This window comes from Phycodurus eques, chromosome 5 (genome assembly GCF_024500275.1).
Source record: "Phycodurus eques isolate BA_2022a chromosome 5, UOR_Pequ_1.1, whole genome shotgun sequence".
NCBI classification, from domain to species: Eukaryota; Metazoa; Chordata; class Actinopteri; order Syngnathiformes; family Syngnathidae; genus Phycodurus; species Phycodurus eques.
In genome coordinates this window covers 4,748,253-4,765,436 of record NC_084529.1, presented here as the reverse complement: position 1 = coordinate 4,765,436, position 17,184 = coordinate 4,748,253, and the positions used below count along the sequence as shown (strand labels likewise).

Below are 17,184 nucleotides of genomic sequence, written 5' to 3'. Positions count from 1 at the left end.
TGTTTTTGTGTGTTGGTCCATGGCCTATTGTAAAGCTATTTGAAATAAACTTTTGATTGATATTTTTTTAATTATTATAATTATTGTTCATAATTTATTATTTTAAGAGCTCATGCAGAAACCTGTTTGTGCACTTGTGTGCACTGTCATTTTAAAATCATCCTTTTTTAAAATAAATGTCTCCTTTTTTTAAAGAGAAATAGTTTTTAAAAAAAATCTGATTAATCCAAAAACTAATTGACCGATAAATAGATTAATGAAAATAATCGTTAGTTGCAGCGCTAGTTAACAATGGCATAAGGAGAGTGTAGGCATTTTGTTTTGATACCTTGAGTGTAAACATGTTTATTTAGTGACATCTGGTGGGCGAAATTACCCATTGACCATGAGTCTCACCTTTGCGTTTTTATTTTTCCTTTCTTTCTTTAGACACACACACACGATGAAATATGTCTTATGATTACTGTTTCAATATTTTTGAAAATGAATTTCTGAATAAAGCACGAGCCTCCCTGTGAGTATTGTTATATTACCTGTCTGTATGTGTTACTACGGAGTTTGTTTATAAATATGCGGTATTTGAAGGTGAATCCCACCGGTGATCTAATGCTAATTTTAGCATTTATAGCATAATGTTAATTTTAGAAAGCCGTGTTTATTGTATTTACTATCATGTATACCCACTCCTCGTTAGTATAGTGGACAGTATCTCCGCCTGTCACGCGGAAGACCGGGGTTCGATTCCCCGACGGGGAGAAATTGTTTTGTCAACTTCAGATGGTGCTGCTGGTTTTTATGGCGCAAAAAATAAATAAATGCACACAGAGCCCTTGTTTTCATCCGGTTTCGAACCGGAGACATTTCGCATGTTTAGGTTAACATGATATCCACGAGAGAGAGAGAGAGAGAGAGAGAGAGAGAGAGAGAGAGAGAGAGAGAGAGAGAGATATATATATATATATATATATAGTTTAGGTAGACTCAATAGTTTGTAAAATAAATTAAAGCACTAACCCAGTGTAATGAAAATTTGTTCATCATTAGTATAGTGGAAAGTATCTCGGCCTGTCATTTAGCAGACCTTCACCTTTTGGTGGAGCTGTTTTACCTTGCAAAAAAAAATAAAAAATAAATACATTTCAAAATCTGTCACAACTGTCAGCAGTTAAGATACAATAAATATTGATGAAAGAATGGAGGTAAAGTAGCGACTACTACCAGTAGTAGTCGGAGTAGTAGTTGTTTATGTGTCAGTTTTGCTGCAATATTTCATTGAAATATGTAAGTGTAGCATATCTTGTAACAAGCCCTAATGACCACCAGAGGGAAGTATCAACTCGCTCACAGGCCAGGCAAACTTTCATCAACACGCGGACAATTACAGATTGTAAAACGTGCAACGCAACCAGTTTAGACTGCTCAGAAATATAAGATATATGATCATGTTGATTTTGAACCACTCCAGATGACATACATGGCGCAGTTGCGTGCAGCAGTTGTGTCTTTGTATAGTAGCGTATTGATGATTTCAATAACTGTGCCGTCGTGATAGTGGTGGTATTAAGAGGCGGATTAAGTCGTGTAAATCCCCACTGAAGGCCCAGCCACCAAATGCACGGCCTGCCACTGGGCCGCTTTATGCATCAACCCAAACAGTACAGGCAGAGGGGACGGTCGGGAATTCATGAGCTCATCGTTTTTCAATCAAATGCTATTTTTTTTGCCTCGTATGTATCTGTGCCTGAAAGAGGCAGATAGCTGCTCATCTCTCAGTAGTGCGGCGGGGCAAACTGTTCACAGCCGCCGTCAAATGCTTGCAGTCAATACGCTTTGATTGCTCGCTCCCCTCGCCGTCGCAGCGGTTGCACAGCCGTTACTGTCAAATGGCTGCCATAACATTGGTGAGGAGAAGCACGATCAGCACGAGGGTTGAGAGGATCCAAAAACAGTTCGCTATTAGCCGATACAGTGAAAAGCCCCCACAAAAGGTTAATCCTGTACTGCATTCTGCATTATAGATGCCGCAAGATGGCAGCAAAGGACTACTTTTGTCATAATGAAGCTCCTCAACTCACTTCTGTACAAAGCAATAGTCTGCCCTTTTTCAGTTTGCGATGTTGACTTGTATTTTTTTTCCATTGTTATGTTGCTTTATAATTGAATTGTTATGACTGTTGTTTTAAAATGTTAAATTTTACATGCCTATGTTATATTTTTTCTTTTTTTGTGTTTTAACCCTCGCTGCTGTGTCCAACACTTCAGTCTACTTTGTTCTTTCAAAGGTGCTCTATAAATTCAGCTGGTTTCGACTCGCAAATAACAGACAGTAGGTTAAAAAAATAAAATAAATAAATCAGCAAATAGATGAATTTAGGACTGCCGAACCTCAAATATGCAACCTGTGTGTTGCAGGCATGTAATTCAAATAAGAGGATATTTGAAAAAAAAAAACAACAACAACCCAATAACTTCTCAACTTTTTTCAAACTCTGCGGATGACAACACGATGTAAATGGATGTAAATAGAGGAAATAAGGGTAAAGGCGGAATAAATAGGTACAGCAGCAACGTGGAAGAACGTGAACCAGGTAACATTTATGAAAATGACCCAACAGATCGCGCGATTTGCTCATCCACATTGCCCTTCTTTAAGAAATCACGTACCGTATTTTCACGACCATAAGGCGCACTTAAAAGTCTGAAATTTTCTCCAAAATGGACGGGGCGCCTTATGATGCGGCGCGCCTTATGTGCGCACCAAGTTCCAACATCTGTAAATGTTGTTGCGTGACTTTGATGAGCGCTCCGCTTGACTGACTTGGGAGCATTTCCTGCCGACACGCTGCTTATACAGAGGAAAAACGGACGTGCCGCGAGAAAATTCGAGATCAACGAATCCACGGTTCGCAAGTGGAGGAAGCAGGAAAAGGAGCTTCGCCAAGTCAAGAAGTTTCTGCGGAAACGAGGCGAGGTGGCCCAAGTTGGAAGACCAACTCGAGCAATGGATTAATGAACTCCAACCGCCGGACATCGGTGTAAACGGGGCGTTCAAAGTGAAGTTGCGAGCGGCGCGGGAGCGATGGATGACAGATGGCGAACACAGCTTTACTAAGAGAACGAGGCAGCGCCGGGCGAGTTGCGCCACAATTTGTGAATGGAATGCGGATGCTTGGGCTAACGTGTCTCCTTGCACTGTTCTTCGAGCTTTCGTAAAAGCCGGCATCATTTCTGAGGAGCCGCACGGCAACGAGACTGACTCCGACAATGACGAGAGGGAACCCGGCGTGTTTGATGGAGAACTTGCCCAGCTGTTCATTTTGGATACAGAAGATGAGGACTTTGATGGATTTGTGGGTGAGGATTGGTCAAAAAATAACGTGAGCACATTTTTAAATACTTCAATAAAGTACAACCGAACTCAGTTTTTCTCCCGCTGTCTTTTTAAAAGCATACGCTAGCATGCATGCTAGCGTATGTTGCTAAGCAAGCAAACCAGACCCCAGATCACTAGTGTCTTAGCTCATTTTAGATCCTTCTCTCTTTGTGTTAATGTCCTTTTGCAGTAGCAGCACGTATGCTGACCGGGAGCGACGTGACATGATCAGCTAGGCCAGGAGAAGCTACAAAGCCACTTTCAAGCAAATGCAATGCGTACGCAGAGTGTAATGCTTGACGTGCTGCCGCCACCAGTGAAAATAACTTTGTCTTTACAGCTGCTGACTTTCCCCCCCCCCCACCCTTTGGGGTTTGTATAAGCAAGCAGCTAGCCGCAGCGCACACTCACAGGCGAGCAGATAAGAGCCCGCCCGCTGAGCAATGGCGGAAAGAACGTGGACACTCGCTTGTGAGGTCCAGCCTACCATTACATACGCACTTGCAGGCAAGATCCAGCCCACTGTTACGCATACACTGGCAGGCGAGACGATGAAGGTCAGCCCAGTGTTACACTTGCCGTGGAGATCCACCAGGATTCTCTGCGCACACTTGCTAGTGAGATGACGAGAGGCAGCCCGCCATGCCTCTGCAGTCACAAAGATCAGGCTTCGCCCCCAGTCGTCATGGTAACTAAAGCCGGACTCGCCATTGGCATAGCCAAGAAAAAAAAAAAAAAAAAAAGGAAAACAAGAAAGAAGAACAGCCTCAAGTTGGTGCCCTTTCCCTTTCAATATCCATTACATTTATACTCTCCACAAGACCCACTCTCACACAGAGCGCACGTGTTTGTTATGTTGACGGGGCGGGCTCCGGAGGGGAGAGGGAAGGCCGAGGTCTTCGCTAGTGACGTAGATAAGCTCGAGAAATTGGCATGACCGGAATTCAGGCCTCTTGGCAAAAAAAAAGTTCTGGGACTCAGGAATCTGTGGATGATTTTAATTCCTCTTTCACATGTTTCCTGAGGCCTCACAGAGACAATATTACATCCCAAATACTAGAAAAAGTCGGTTTGACAAAATATGTCCCCCTTCAAGTTTTACTTTAGTATTTGTATGGGTCACTATTAACAGTTGACTGAGTAACTGAATGCAAAAAAACCCCCAAAAAAACGGGCCACTGGGTTCCGTATTGTGACACCGGGCAGTCGTTTGTCCTGCAGGTCCCACCCGGAGGACATACCTCTCCAATGCCGGTCGGGATATATCCTGCAGTCTGTGGGTAGAACATGGGAATGAACTGTCAGCTATTCATACACAGAATACCTCCATGGTGTCCATGCGTGCGCATTCCTAATGTACAACCCCAGCCCATCACCGAGTCCCAGAGGATTAGTAGGGACAGTACGGCCTGGAAACATACAATAGCTGCTCGGAGACACCAGTTTTGTTTTCATACACGCTTTTAAACCCTGCGACCTGCTGCAAAATCATTTCCGCTGTAAATTGAGTGCTTGCCCTTTTGTCGTTTGTTCCCGCTTTTGCTACAATGGGCCGGTACACTGCAGTCTCAAATTAGTGCGCCTTCCCTTTCAATATCCATTATGTTTATACATCTAACCTCATTTAAGTTGTATTTTGGGTAAAGTAAATATCATTTTAATGTTGATTAGATTTTTAAATTGGAGTTAGTAAAACATGAAAAAAAAAATACATTTATATATATTTAAAAGTCCCATATTTTGGCTATTTAGACCACCACAAAGGGAATCTCTAACATGTACTCAGTATAAAAGTGCCAACTTTGTTCCAAAAGAAAAGGCCCCTCTGGCAGCTACTTCTGTTTGACCTCGTTTTATATCCACTTGGTCCGTATTTAGCTAAGATCGCCCCCTTTCCTCTGATCGGTTGCCTCCGTGGAGAAGACCAACTTGTGAGAGTGCACATCTTGGTCATGCTGACAGCCCTGGCTCGGGAGCAGAGAGGTAGGCAGAGAGCTTCGCGAGTGATGTCGATGAGCTCAGGAAATTTGAATGACCTGATTTCAGGCTTCAAGGCAGATAAACGTCTGGAGCTCAGGAATGCGTGGAAGATTTTAATTAATATTTCACATGTTTACTGATGCACCACAGAGCCAGTATTATATCCCAAATACTCGAAAAAGTTGGCTTGCTAAAATATGGCACCTTTAAGTTGTTGTTACTCATATAAACCGCTGCCCCCATCAGGAAAACTGTATTTAATATTCTTACGGATGCCTTCTTTATTTCCGCACTCCGGGCTCTGCTCTCGCAAGTAGAATCCGCTCTGCTCCTGGTTGTCATAGTAACAAAAGCTACAGTCACAATTGGTCCAGCAGTATTTAGGGCGGGGCATAAAGGGTTCTCGATCCTTGGGGTATCTCGACGAAAGGGTGTCATAGATATGTTATGAAGACTCGTGGCAAATGTTTTAAATTGTGAAAATATGCATACTTTCGCGCCTTTAACACTAGTTATATTTTTGTTACGTTTTTTAGTGCAAGGTTTGGATGTCTTTTCTGCTCCTCCTATATGGATCATGTTAGTCTACAGTACACTTGTGTCAAAAAAATACAGCCAGAGGCCAACGAGAGCTTCAGAGGATTAACGTTCCTTCAGGGCATCTGTGGAATAATAATTTATTTCAAGTAATAAACTCAATGTGAATGAGTTATGAGGGTTTTAATGAACATTATACAGGTTCAAACACTACTGTATATGGACCACAAGGCCACATCAACTAGCGACTGCCACATGAGCGTGTGATTGTTATGCCACAAATACTGTAGCTTGATTATGCCTCAGATAATTTTAATAGGTGACACATAGCTCACTGTGGGCGTTTAATTGCTTATTTTGAACTGTGTAATGGGATTGTTTTTGTGACACAAGCATAGGATTGTTATGCCACATAGCTTTAATAATGCAATGAGTTTTCCCTTGATGACATTTTAATATTAGTGACTGTCCCATGTTCCTTCTTTGAGATTGTTTCCATGATACGAAGGTGGGATTGTTATGGCAAACATTGCTTTGAAATGCTTTTTTACTATTCTTTTTTCTCATGCTTATGACTGAACATTTCAGAGCATTTTCCTCTTTTTTTTTTTAGCTAGCTGTCTTTCATTTTTCCTTGCTTTATTTTTAAATGTAATTTGCTCTTCGTTTTTAAATGCTTTTAATCATGTAAAGCACATCAGGTTAACATGTGTATGAAATGTGCTATATGAATATATTTGCACTGCATTTGGCCTTGAACTAATAATTGTGACTCGATAAAACTTGAAGAACAGTTAGTTCTTAAAGATTAAAGGCAAAGGTATTACTGTATATTAAAAAAAGTTAAATACAACCGAAGGGTACCGAAGCAGTGATTCCTTTTGGTTTATATTGTAGGTTAACAATTGCTAATTTTTTGGGGCCTGAAAAGCTCTCTACAACTTGGCCGCGGAGCTCCAATCAGCTTTGTACTTCTCTCCCGACAGCAGTGTTGTGTTGAGTGTTGGCTGGGTTAATGCAATAGAGGCGGGCGTACAGAGAGAGTAATGTGATTTCGCCAGGCTTTTATGATGTGTCTGCACCGGGGATAGAGAAGAGATGGCATCTCGGCTTCTAGTCATTGAGCCTTTGACCGAAAGAGAAAGAAAGATATAATACACGTGACGGGAAGTAACTGTCAGTGTCCATGTTGAACGCTGGGCAGACATGGGAAAAAAAAAAAAAAAAAAAGGACACGGCAAGGTCAAGTGATTGACGTGAGGTTGATTGCGATGTCTTTTCCATTATTGACCGCGTTGCTTTATTGACACTTGTACGAGCGTGCAGTGTAGGTGCTGATCGTCTCCCTTGTTCTTATGTTGAACAAGCTGGCTGACCTTGAGAGATGCCAAAAGAACAAACGGGGGTCCCGGGATAGGAGCAAGACGCTAAATTTACTAAGATATGCAGTGAATGGTGGATTTTGCTGTTCAAAATCAAGTCGCATCAGTGACATTAGCTTGTTGTAACGCTCTCAATATACAAATATGTTTCTTTTTACAACACAAAATCTGATGTGTGAAGAGGTTTTTTTATTATGGGTTCTGAATATACCCATCTACTAAAAGACAAATGGCAGCTTTTAAACTTTGTTCTAGGGCAAGCCAAGATGGCAGTATATTTTAGTCGGAAGAAGAACTTTTATTATTGATCCTGTCACAGTGTGTGTTAACATGATTAAATGCAGACTCCTTAAAATGAACATTTTTAGAAAGCCACTGGAGCTCTGGAAACATTCCAGCAACTTTGGTGTTTTGATCATGTTCTTAGTATTTATGTATTATTCATTCAAGGTGTATGTTGAAAATATGTGATTCTGTGTTTTTTTTTTGTTAATATAAAGTATATATATAAATATAAGTATTTATTAGGCCCAGGGAGACGTGGCTATGGCAAGTAGGAGAGTAGAGTCGCTTGGAGTAGTATTATGGTAAAAACACAAACACTTTCAATTGTTACCCTCTGTGTCGTTAGTGCGTAAACATTCATGAGCTATAATGTTTATTCTGTGCAGGTTTGCCAAGATGCAATGGGAGCCAGGAGTCTGTTTAACCAGGGTTCTGATTACCAGTCCCATATTCGGAGACAGACTACCAATTGCATACACACCATGTGGACAAAGGTATTGGGGCATTCGTTTTTCTGGGGACAGATTTGGGGAAATTGATTTTCTTGACTATTTTGTATACAAATAGTTGAGTCTCTGGTTGGGTCTCTCAAATAAAGAGCGTGATGTTCCGCAGTTCCACCCACTGTTACATTAGAGTGGGGGTACTTTACAAACTCGATGGCCCCCCTCACCCTATACCGTATAACATATAAAACCAATTATTTGCTTTTGTAATGTGCTCTACCGATTGGTCAGGTGGGTAATTAAAGGGTCAAGACACCTGGTAACCGTTTAAATTGTGGAAACAAATGCATCATTTGTCTCCTTTAATAAAGTAGTTATGATGTTGCCTTTTTGACCCTGGGAAGGATCATCTCCATTTCCATTATTTCCTATGGGAAAAACGTTAATTTTCCCCCCCCCTGGGGATAGCATTAGACCTTAAAGGAAAACAGGAAATGTTCTCCCTTTTTAGCTGAGTGGAGAGCAAATTTATTATTATAAATATACATATACATAATTCCTACTTCCTTGGCTAAGTTGTACACGTATCATGTATGGACACAATGTGCTGTAAGTTACAAAAAGCCATGCATTACCTACAGTACAGTATACTGTATGTCCCATCTATGAAACCTACAGTTGTTCTCAATAAATAGTAATAAATAATCTTTTTTTTTTTTTTTATTGATGTAAATCCTATTGTACATGTTATTTAGAAAGTACGTGACGGCTTTGGATGAACATTTTCCCTTTTAAAATGGCGACCAATGTCCTTTTCACTCCACATCCTCTGAAGAAAGACATTTCTGCTGGGCATCCTTGTCTTCAAACGTCACCTTTTTGTTCCTCTTTGGGTCGATCCAGGAGTTGTGGATGATGGGGTTGTTGGGGGTCGGCTCAGCCTCGATGATGGACACCACCCTCTTCTTCATCTTGCTCTTCAGCACTTTCTGGAACTTCTGCCTGGTGAAGGCGTACAGTAGCGGGTGAAAGATGGTGGTCCCGTAAGCCATGACCAGGAAGCCCAGTCTCAGCTTGACCATCAGGTCACTGGGGCCCAGGGTGAGGATGACCGTGTTGAGCACCGTGATGGGCGTCCAGCACAGCAGGAAGGTGGACACGATCAGGAGGGACATCCTGAAGACGCGTTTCTGCCGCTCCCGCCTCTCCCGGTGACGCTTCACCGCCCTGCGCAAGGCGATGATGACGGACACGGACGTCCGCATGCCCAGCGTCGTCGGGTTGCGGCTGCCGCTGCTCTGGGACGCGTCTGTAGCCTCCTGCTGCGGCGTCATTGCCGTCATGGATGTACGCTTTTTTCTGCGCGCCTTCTTCTTCTGAGAGGCGTGGAAGCGTGTGCCGATACGAATATTCAGGGCCTGGAGAATTTTGGAGTAGGTAATGAGCATTACCACGGCAGTGAAGAAGAAAATTGGAATTTGAGCCAACAGGTGGTAATAGAGGCCCAGCTCCGTGTAGTACTGGTTGGAGTGGACCACGTTCTCCACAAGGGTCTGGTTGAGTTCGGCGTGGCCCTGCGCGAAGAAGCCAACCTCGATAAAGGGCACCAGAAAGCTGACAAAAGATAACACCCATATGCCCGCCATGAGCGCGAGGGCACGGCGCATGGTCAGCACGCGGTTGGCCGGCTTGACAGAGATGTCGTAGCGGTCCAAGGTGATGGCGAGCACGTTGGCGGCCGTGGCCACGCTGGCAAAGGACACGCACGCTTCGTGGAAGCAACACACAAGGGCCGTGTCCCCCTCGAGGGAGAGCAGGACCACCACGATGGTGAGTGGGATGCAGCAGAGGCACACCAGCACGTCCACAACGTGGAGGTTCATGGTCACCATGTTGCTGACCGAGGTGATGAGGTTGGACTTCATGCAGTAGAGGGCCAGCACGGTCAGGTTGGAGCTCAGGCCCAGGAGGATCTCCAGCATGAGGAATCCCGTGACGGACACCTGGAAGCTGACGGGGTAGCTGTAGGGGCTGGGGGGCGCCGGGCTCACGGTGCGGGTGAGGGGCTCGGTGTTGTCGGTGACTGTGACGTTGCTCATGGTGGCTTCTTCCTTCGGGCAGGGGATGACATGCATTATCCTGCGTGCCAGGAGAAGAAAGAACCGTGATGTGTTTCTGCATCATAAACCCTTCTCACCAAACTCAACATTTTTAACCCTACGGTGGACCGCCACTATATTGTGTTTTTTACAGTGCATAGTTAAGTCAGAATTTAAAGTTGTGAACCTTCAGTGTAGTACCACGTTGCGCCGTGACATGCTAGGCAGCAATGCAGTCTACTGGAAGAGGTGTGGAGTAACTAACCACAAGAAGATGAAGAAGAGAAGGCCCCCAACTAAACTCCAGTCGTAGTCATATTTGCCACAGAGCAGACAGAATATATGCCTGTGAATATTTCTGTATGCTCTCTTTGTATGCGCTACTGCGCCATGTGTGTTTAGGTAGCAGTAGCTTGAAGGTTTATGATTGTCATAATGTCAATGGTCATTTCTGTTAGCCCATTTGTGGCATTCCACATTATATGTTAGCATTTAGCTAGCCGACGTTTGTCAGACGAAATAATATGGGTTGAGTGAGCATTTTGCTGTTTAAATATGCAATATTTAATTATCTTCTGTTTTATGTGTCAGTTTCTCAGTAAACGTCAACCAGGAGTGACACATAAACAGTTTGAAGCAAGCACGCGTTGCCTCCTTTTTGAAGACGTCTTCTTTTCCTTTCCTCAAAGTGATGTTCTACAATAGCCACCCATTTCTTGACAGCAAGAATACTTAAAACAGGAATACTTAAAACAGAATCTGTTTTAACGTGTCTGTGTTTTATTGAGTTTGACTGCATTTAAACTGTGGGGGAGGAGTCAAATTATAGTTAAAAAAATGTATATGGTGTCTCTATATCGTGGACTTTCACCGATTGCGAGTGGGTCTGAAGCGCGTCCCTGCCACATGCTTTTAATAAATGAAGACACTTGAAAGATATTGTTATCAAATTTGAACACAAAATAAATAATAGAAAATACTGTACATATTGCAGTGGCTGTGTTAGTGGGGTGGCGTCTGACGTCAGCAGGTTTGTAGTGACTGTGGCTCTCCTTTCCTACATGCGAGGGTATTTACTGTAAAAAACCCATAAAAAGCGATCACTTAAAAATCTGTGACGAAGCAGGGGCACGAACGATAAACCGCAATATGGCGGGGAACGCTGTAGCGGTTCACTTTGCTGATGTTCATGCTGTCCAGAGTCCAGGTTGAAAACCACATTTTGTTCGAAGTCAGCCGGTCTAGGTTCCATGCCTTCTTTGAGCCTCAACCTGATAAGTAGTACAGAAAATGGATGGATGGACGGAGTGTGAAAAAAACAAAAAAATGGACGTAAAATTTAAAGACAAAAACTGGTCCTAAAGTCCCTCCATCCATTTTTATACTACTATCCTCATTAGGCTCACAAGGGAGCTGGAGGCTAACCCAGATGACTTTGAGTGGGAGGTGTGGTGCGCCCACAACTGGTTGCCAGCCATTCACAGGGCACATATAAAAAAAACAAATACTCACACCTGAGGACAATTTAGAGCCTTCGATGAACTTAACATGTTTTGTGCACATAGGAGGAATCTGGATGTACCCAGAGAAAACCCACACAATCACGGGAGAACATGTAAATGCCACCCAAGAAGGCCCGGAGTTGAACAGGGAGTTGGCCATTTTGTTTTGAAGCACCCATTATGGGTGAAATCCAGGACTTGAATTCCTACTAGGGAATTTGCTCAAATGAGCCCCAATTGCAAACAAGTATCCTAGACCAGTTTTTCCCAACCGTAAATATGCCGAGGCATAAATCTTACAGTAGAAAAATCACACGCCACGCCACCACACAAAAATGGAGGAGAAGTGGCAGTAAAACAGGCCAAAATTCATATGTCAAGGGGTGAGGTAGGGCAAGAGACTACTAGTTGCATAGTAGGTGTGGTTACCGTTTAACAAGAGTAGAAATAAGTCTTAAATCGAGATCGAAGCATTTCTAAAGGGGTAGCCGTTCTAATTTCCACACACTCCAGAGTACTGGAGCTCACACCGAAAATGCTCTAGAACCTACTGACTTTATTTTTTACTTTTTATTTTTATTTTTGGAACTTGTTTTTTTTTTCTGCATCTTTGTTCAACTATGTATGCCAGTGATGTACAGTGAGCAGCACCAAAATTAACACAAGATGGCAGGAGGTAGCTAATTAAGCTGTTTCCACTTTTTGAGACATTTTTGTTTGGTGGAGAGCCATGAGATTTTTTTCGAATGTAAAATATGTGCCTTGGCTCAATAAAGGTTGGCAAACAGTGTCCTAGACAGATGGCCGGCACTAACTTCCAAAGCTTTTTTGCCTCCACTGTCTAATGTAGGTGGAGCATGATGTAATATTTTGGGGATGATTTCGATGATGTAGTTTTAATTCATTAATTCTATTATGGTATATTTAGTTGGTAAAACAAAAATCTCATCAAGTTTAATGCTGCCATGCTGTCAATTCATTGGAACACAATGGCGACCTTGAATGCCTCAAGATGAAATATGTTTCACACTCTGTGTTACTGTCGAGTGGATTTTTCCTGTGCATTATACATGCGCAGCATAGGTCAAGAAAGATGACACCGTGACCACATCTCAGCTTCGACTTGGTCGCAAATGGACCGAAGCAGCCGGATTTGTTACCGTCATTTGCGTCACTCGACTGGATGTCATCGTAGAGTCACGCGAGATGCCTTCACAAGTGACTGGCACGTTTAAAAGATATGAACATAAAAGAAGATTACTGTAATTAAAATGGTAGGTAGGTTGTGGAAACTCATTGTCAAGACTGATTTAACACCCTTGCGATATTTAAACTGCCAGAATTTTCCCTGGAGAAATAAATGGCAATGAGGCTTCAAGTGACAGGGAGATATCTCAAAATGTGGTTCCGGTTGTATTTACCCTTGCCTCCAGCACTATATGAGTAGCAGGGTGGTGAAATCAGGCCAGTGAGTCTGTGCGGGATCTGTCTGATTGAGCATCACGTCCAAACATAGCTGGCGTGTCAGTGGTGCATCTGTCCGTGTGGAGGGCTGCTGTCTTTTTCTGAAGGACAAGCTACAGTCCTTTGACTTCTCTCGGACTGGCTGCAAGAGGGTTTAGGCGGTCAGAAGCACCTCCTGTTGTTGTCCAACTCCGTGAGATCCCCATCCAGGAGAGACGTACAAACAAACATACTCCACCCGCTCGTGTCAAGATCCAAAGTTATATCCACAAGCTCGTATTCCAAGAGGGTGTCAATCAGTTGTATCGATCAGCTTCCACCATGTCCGGAATCGGCGCTTACGAGGTCAGCGCATCCTGGCCCACGCCTCCCCCCGGGAGCACTACTGGAGCAGGCCTTTGCCGTTCTCCTCTTCTATCTGAACGCTGGATTCCAGAGGCGTGGGACTGGCATATCCAGCACAGGTCTCCCGTCGGCCCCTCAACATGCTTGAACCCTCTATAACGGGCGATTGCGTGAGTGGAGCAGATTAGTGGCGCGTCCTATCGGCATGGCGTGTGACCACCGTGACTTTTGCGGTAGCAGAATTTATCTGAGGGTGGAGGGATTGGTACGAGGAAGTACATCCCTGGGAGTTCAGAGGGGAGTTCAGAGGGAATGGGATTTTTCTCCTGAGGCGACCTGAGGAGAGAGAAAGAGTGAGTAAATGGATGAGTGTTGGGAGAAGGAGGAGGAGGAGCAGTACGAGTGGGGGATGTGTTGGTGAAAATAAATACATCCCTCTCGTAGAGAAGCAACTAGGAAGGTTGAATTCGCATCACAGTGAGCCACTGATGCCTTATCGTGTTCCTGCGCGTCGCTTGGTGCACTTTACATTTTCATCGATGCCAATCCTCCCCGTACTTCACATTACCGAGGACAATTTGCGTCAAATGTTTGCCACGCAAATCATCCCGCAGAAAAGCGCTGGTGTGAAATGATTATGTGACACTTTTACAGCCTGGGTGATGAAACGCTTGCGCAATTTGTCATGATGTAGGGCAGGCGGACTGGCGAAGAGCCTTACAAGCGCAGCGTGATTCCTCGGCAAACTTGTCAAGCAGACATGGACGGCTCCTCCCACCACACTCCATATGATCCCTATAATCCCCCTCCGTAAGGAACATGTCCACTCTTCTGCCAGTGTTGTGACAGACCAGACTATGATCACGTTTAGCCGACTTTGGGTTGAAAGGTAGACTACACCCTGGAATTGCCAGGAAAATACATACAGATCTGGGAAAAATTATGAGACCACTGCCAAGTTATCAGTTTATGCCAGCAAATCATCTGCTGAGGCGTATCTGTCATTTTATGTAAACATCAACCCTTGATTTTGAACTCCTATTATATTTCTTCCAGTGGCCTCTTAATCATATCTGTAAATATGCAGCATGCAAATTAGATCTTAGTCAAACCCCACAGTCTTACATACTTGAGGTTACATTGACAAGCCACAGAAGTTACATGATGCGAAAGACGCAACTGCTGTGCACGCTGGTCCAGTTGTCATGTTGTTCCTGTACTCGTGAATCAAAGAGTTGCGAGTTCGCGGTCCAAACGCAGCCGAGCTCACCGTGCCGGGTAAACACGGACGCTCCGCGTTGCCCTCCGGTCTCCACTCTCCGCTCCGGTGACAATCTAGGTTGGTCGGCCGCAGTAATCCAACAGTTCTTTTCCTCCTCGAGTCTGACAGGAGACCGCAAGGGAGTTAGTCCACGGTGGGCTTCTTCTCTGCCAGTCCCTCATCCGCCCAGGCAGCCGAGTGTGCGAATACTCCCTGTCCTCCCTCGGCTGTCTGGACGGGAGTGCAAACCGTCGCACTCCTATCTCTATCTCCGCTATGCTCCCTCCCTCCCTCTCTCTCACTCTCTTTTACTGCAGAGGTTTGCAGTGCTCCCCCATTCCTGATTGGTCTGCTGTAATGGGTTTAACCCCTTGTGCTTTCCCCAGGAGAGGTATTTCCTTTTGTTCTCACTCAATTTGGCGAAGTGTAGCATCCCAAGTGAGGCTATAGTGTTTGGAGGACAAATAGGTTTCTGTGTTTATTGTTCCGCTTGGACGCACCTACACTAAGCCTGCAACCAGTGGTGGGAAGTAACCAAGTACAAATACTTTGCTACTGTACTCAAGTCGATTTTTCAGGGATCAGTTGTTTATTTGAGTTTTTTTTTTTTCTTGTCCTTATCGCTTTTGACTTAGTCAAACAGACGGGACACCATTAGAATTTGACAGCTTTGGCTTTGCAGTCTTTGCAAACATCATTTCCTTGCCCATAGCTCGCCATTTGACATTGGAGCAGCGTTGCAAAGTTGCCGCTTTGTTCACGGAGCGGTGTGATGAAAAACACGAAACTCCTCTAGCAGGCGTTGGCGCAAAGTCTTGGAACCTCTCTCCGTAAGGCTGCAGTTGAACGCAGCATTAACAGAAGAGTGATAAAGCTTTACACTTATCGATTTCGAAGATCATGATACTCGACCCGATGTCGGTACTACACGTTGGAAGAGTGTGAAAACCTTCTCATACTGGGCGCTGAACTGCAGTCTGAGAAAAATAAATAAATATATAAATAAATACAACACTTCTCGCCTGGCAGCAGTTTTGCAACGCTGCTCCAGTTAAAAAGATTATTGAATTGTAAACACAATTTTGATTACTTAAAGCGAAGCAAAGACTAGACGAGAACGTGACGCTGCTGTAATGAGGACAAGCTGAAAGTAATCTTTTTAGTCTTTGTTTTAAACTGGAGGGAGGGCGGGGAGGGGTTGGGAGGTGGGGGGTGGGGGGAGGGGGGGGGGGACTGCGGTTTGTTGTCCAAATTGTATAGTACGCTTGAGAGCGAAGCAAAGACTGACAGATTATTACTATGGCCAATCATAGCTGCAAGAAATAGATGATGGACAAAAGTCCCAAAATAGGAGACTGAGGCTCAGATTGATGCTTTCAATTAAATCGACCACCTGCCATTCTGTCCTCTAGGCTCATTTTTCACATGCAATTATGGAACGACAGCCTACAGGGCTGGCGTAATAAACTATAACAACAAGCATCAGGTGTCCTCCATACTCCATATTTTAAATACAGTGGGGACTCCAGCTGCAATAGCCTGGTGATCAGTCCTGGATGTACCTCCTTCTCGCCCTACATCGTAGTCACCAGAGATGCTGATTATTAAAATGCATTCATGAGTGCAAATCACTACAAACAGGTACTACTAGTGGGAGTTGGCCGTATGTCACAAGTTTTAGTCTGACCGGAGATGCTGACCTCATCGAGGGCCAGACATTGGTCAAAGAACCTGTCCCATTGCTCACATAGTTTAATTTCGATGGGTCAGCACTTCTGATTCTGAAGGCCCTGGGCAGATTAGACAGACATGGCAACACAGCAACGCTGAAATCTGACTGGACAAAACAACAACAAACCTACACATATACTGGAAGCAAAGCGGGTGAAAGAAACACTGCAAAATTAAGAGAGCAGCTGGTAATAAATTCATACAATTTCCTGCAACCAAATATTAGAATTTAGGTTGTAAATGTACATTAGGTCTCATAGCGTTGAGGGCCTTGAAAGAGTCCTGGCTGGTCTGGTAATATTTTAAAGCTGCAAGTAGGAAGTTGGTGATGGGATTGGGGGGGTCACAGATGCCCTCCTACATACTATAAGTCACATTCTGTCTGAGATTGGCAATGATTAGTAATGACAAACCACCATTTCATTGGATGAAAATGCTAAGCAGACATTGTTGTGGAGAGTTTCAAATGTGATGGTTTACGTTGGGGGACTTTCTGGCTCCATTTTGTTGTGCTTGTCCAGCAAAACAAGCAGTGGGTGGGGGGGGAAAAAAACCATTGCATCGCTGTAAGGCACTGACGAAGTCAACCTCCTCTCCGTAGTGACCTTTACAGCCAACACACAATGTTTGCTTTTGGATTATGCATACTGGAAGCTCGCTCCAAGAATATGCAAGAAACGTTTGATTTGCGGTCTTGAGGATTGCACTGATCACAGACGCCGACTTCTTGCGGGTTTGAGACGAGCAAATGACTGGACCTTGGCTTTGCGCGAAATGGA

At 44.0% G+C, this 17,184-nt stretch overlaps 1 protein-coding gene and 1 non-coding gene across 5 annotated transcripts in view; one reads left to right on the top strand and one right to left on the bottom strand.

Moving 5' to 3' along the window:
- The first annotated feature begins 684 nt into the window (after nucleotides 1-684).
- trnad-guc (transfer RNA aspartic acid (anticodon GUC)) lies at nucleotides 685-756 on the top strand. Its single transcript has one exon. It is a non-coding gene; the product is annotated as a tRNA-Asp (tRNA).
- Nucleotides 757-8,494: 7,738 nt separating this feature from the next.
- LOC133403215 (G-protein coupled receptor 22-like) overlaps nucleotides 8,495-17,184 on the bottom strand; it is a 30,092-nt gene continuing 21,402 nt past the window's right edge. The window contains exons 1-3 of one of the 4 annotated variants that reach the window (XM_061677912.1): nucleotides 14,684-14,931; nucleotides 13,026-13,749; nucleotides 8,495-10,142 (exon numbers count right to left, since the gene is read on the bottom strand). In XM_061677912.1, the coding sequence (XP_061533896.1) occupies nucleotides 8,819-10,138 (1,320 nt within the window). In that variant the 5' untranslated portion in view covers nucleotides 10,139-10,142; nucleotides 13,026-13,749; nucleotides 14,684-14,931 and the 3' untranslated portion in view covers nucleotides 8,495-8,818. The other 3 variants (XM_061677913.1, XM_061677914.1, XM_061677911.1) reach the window with 3 other exon arrangements.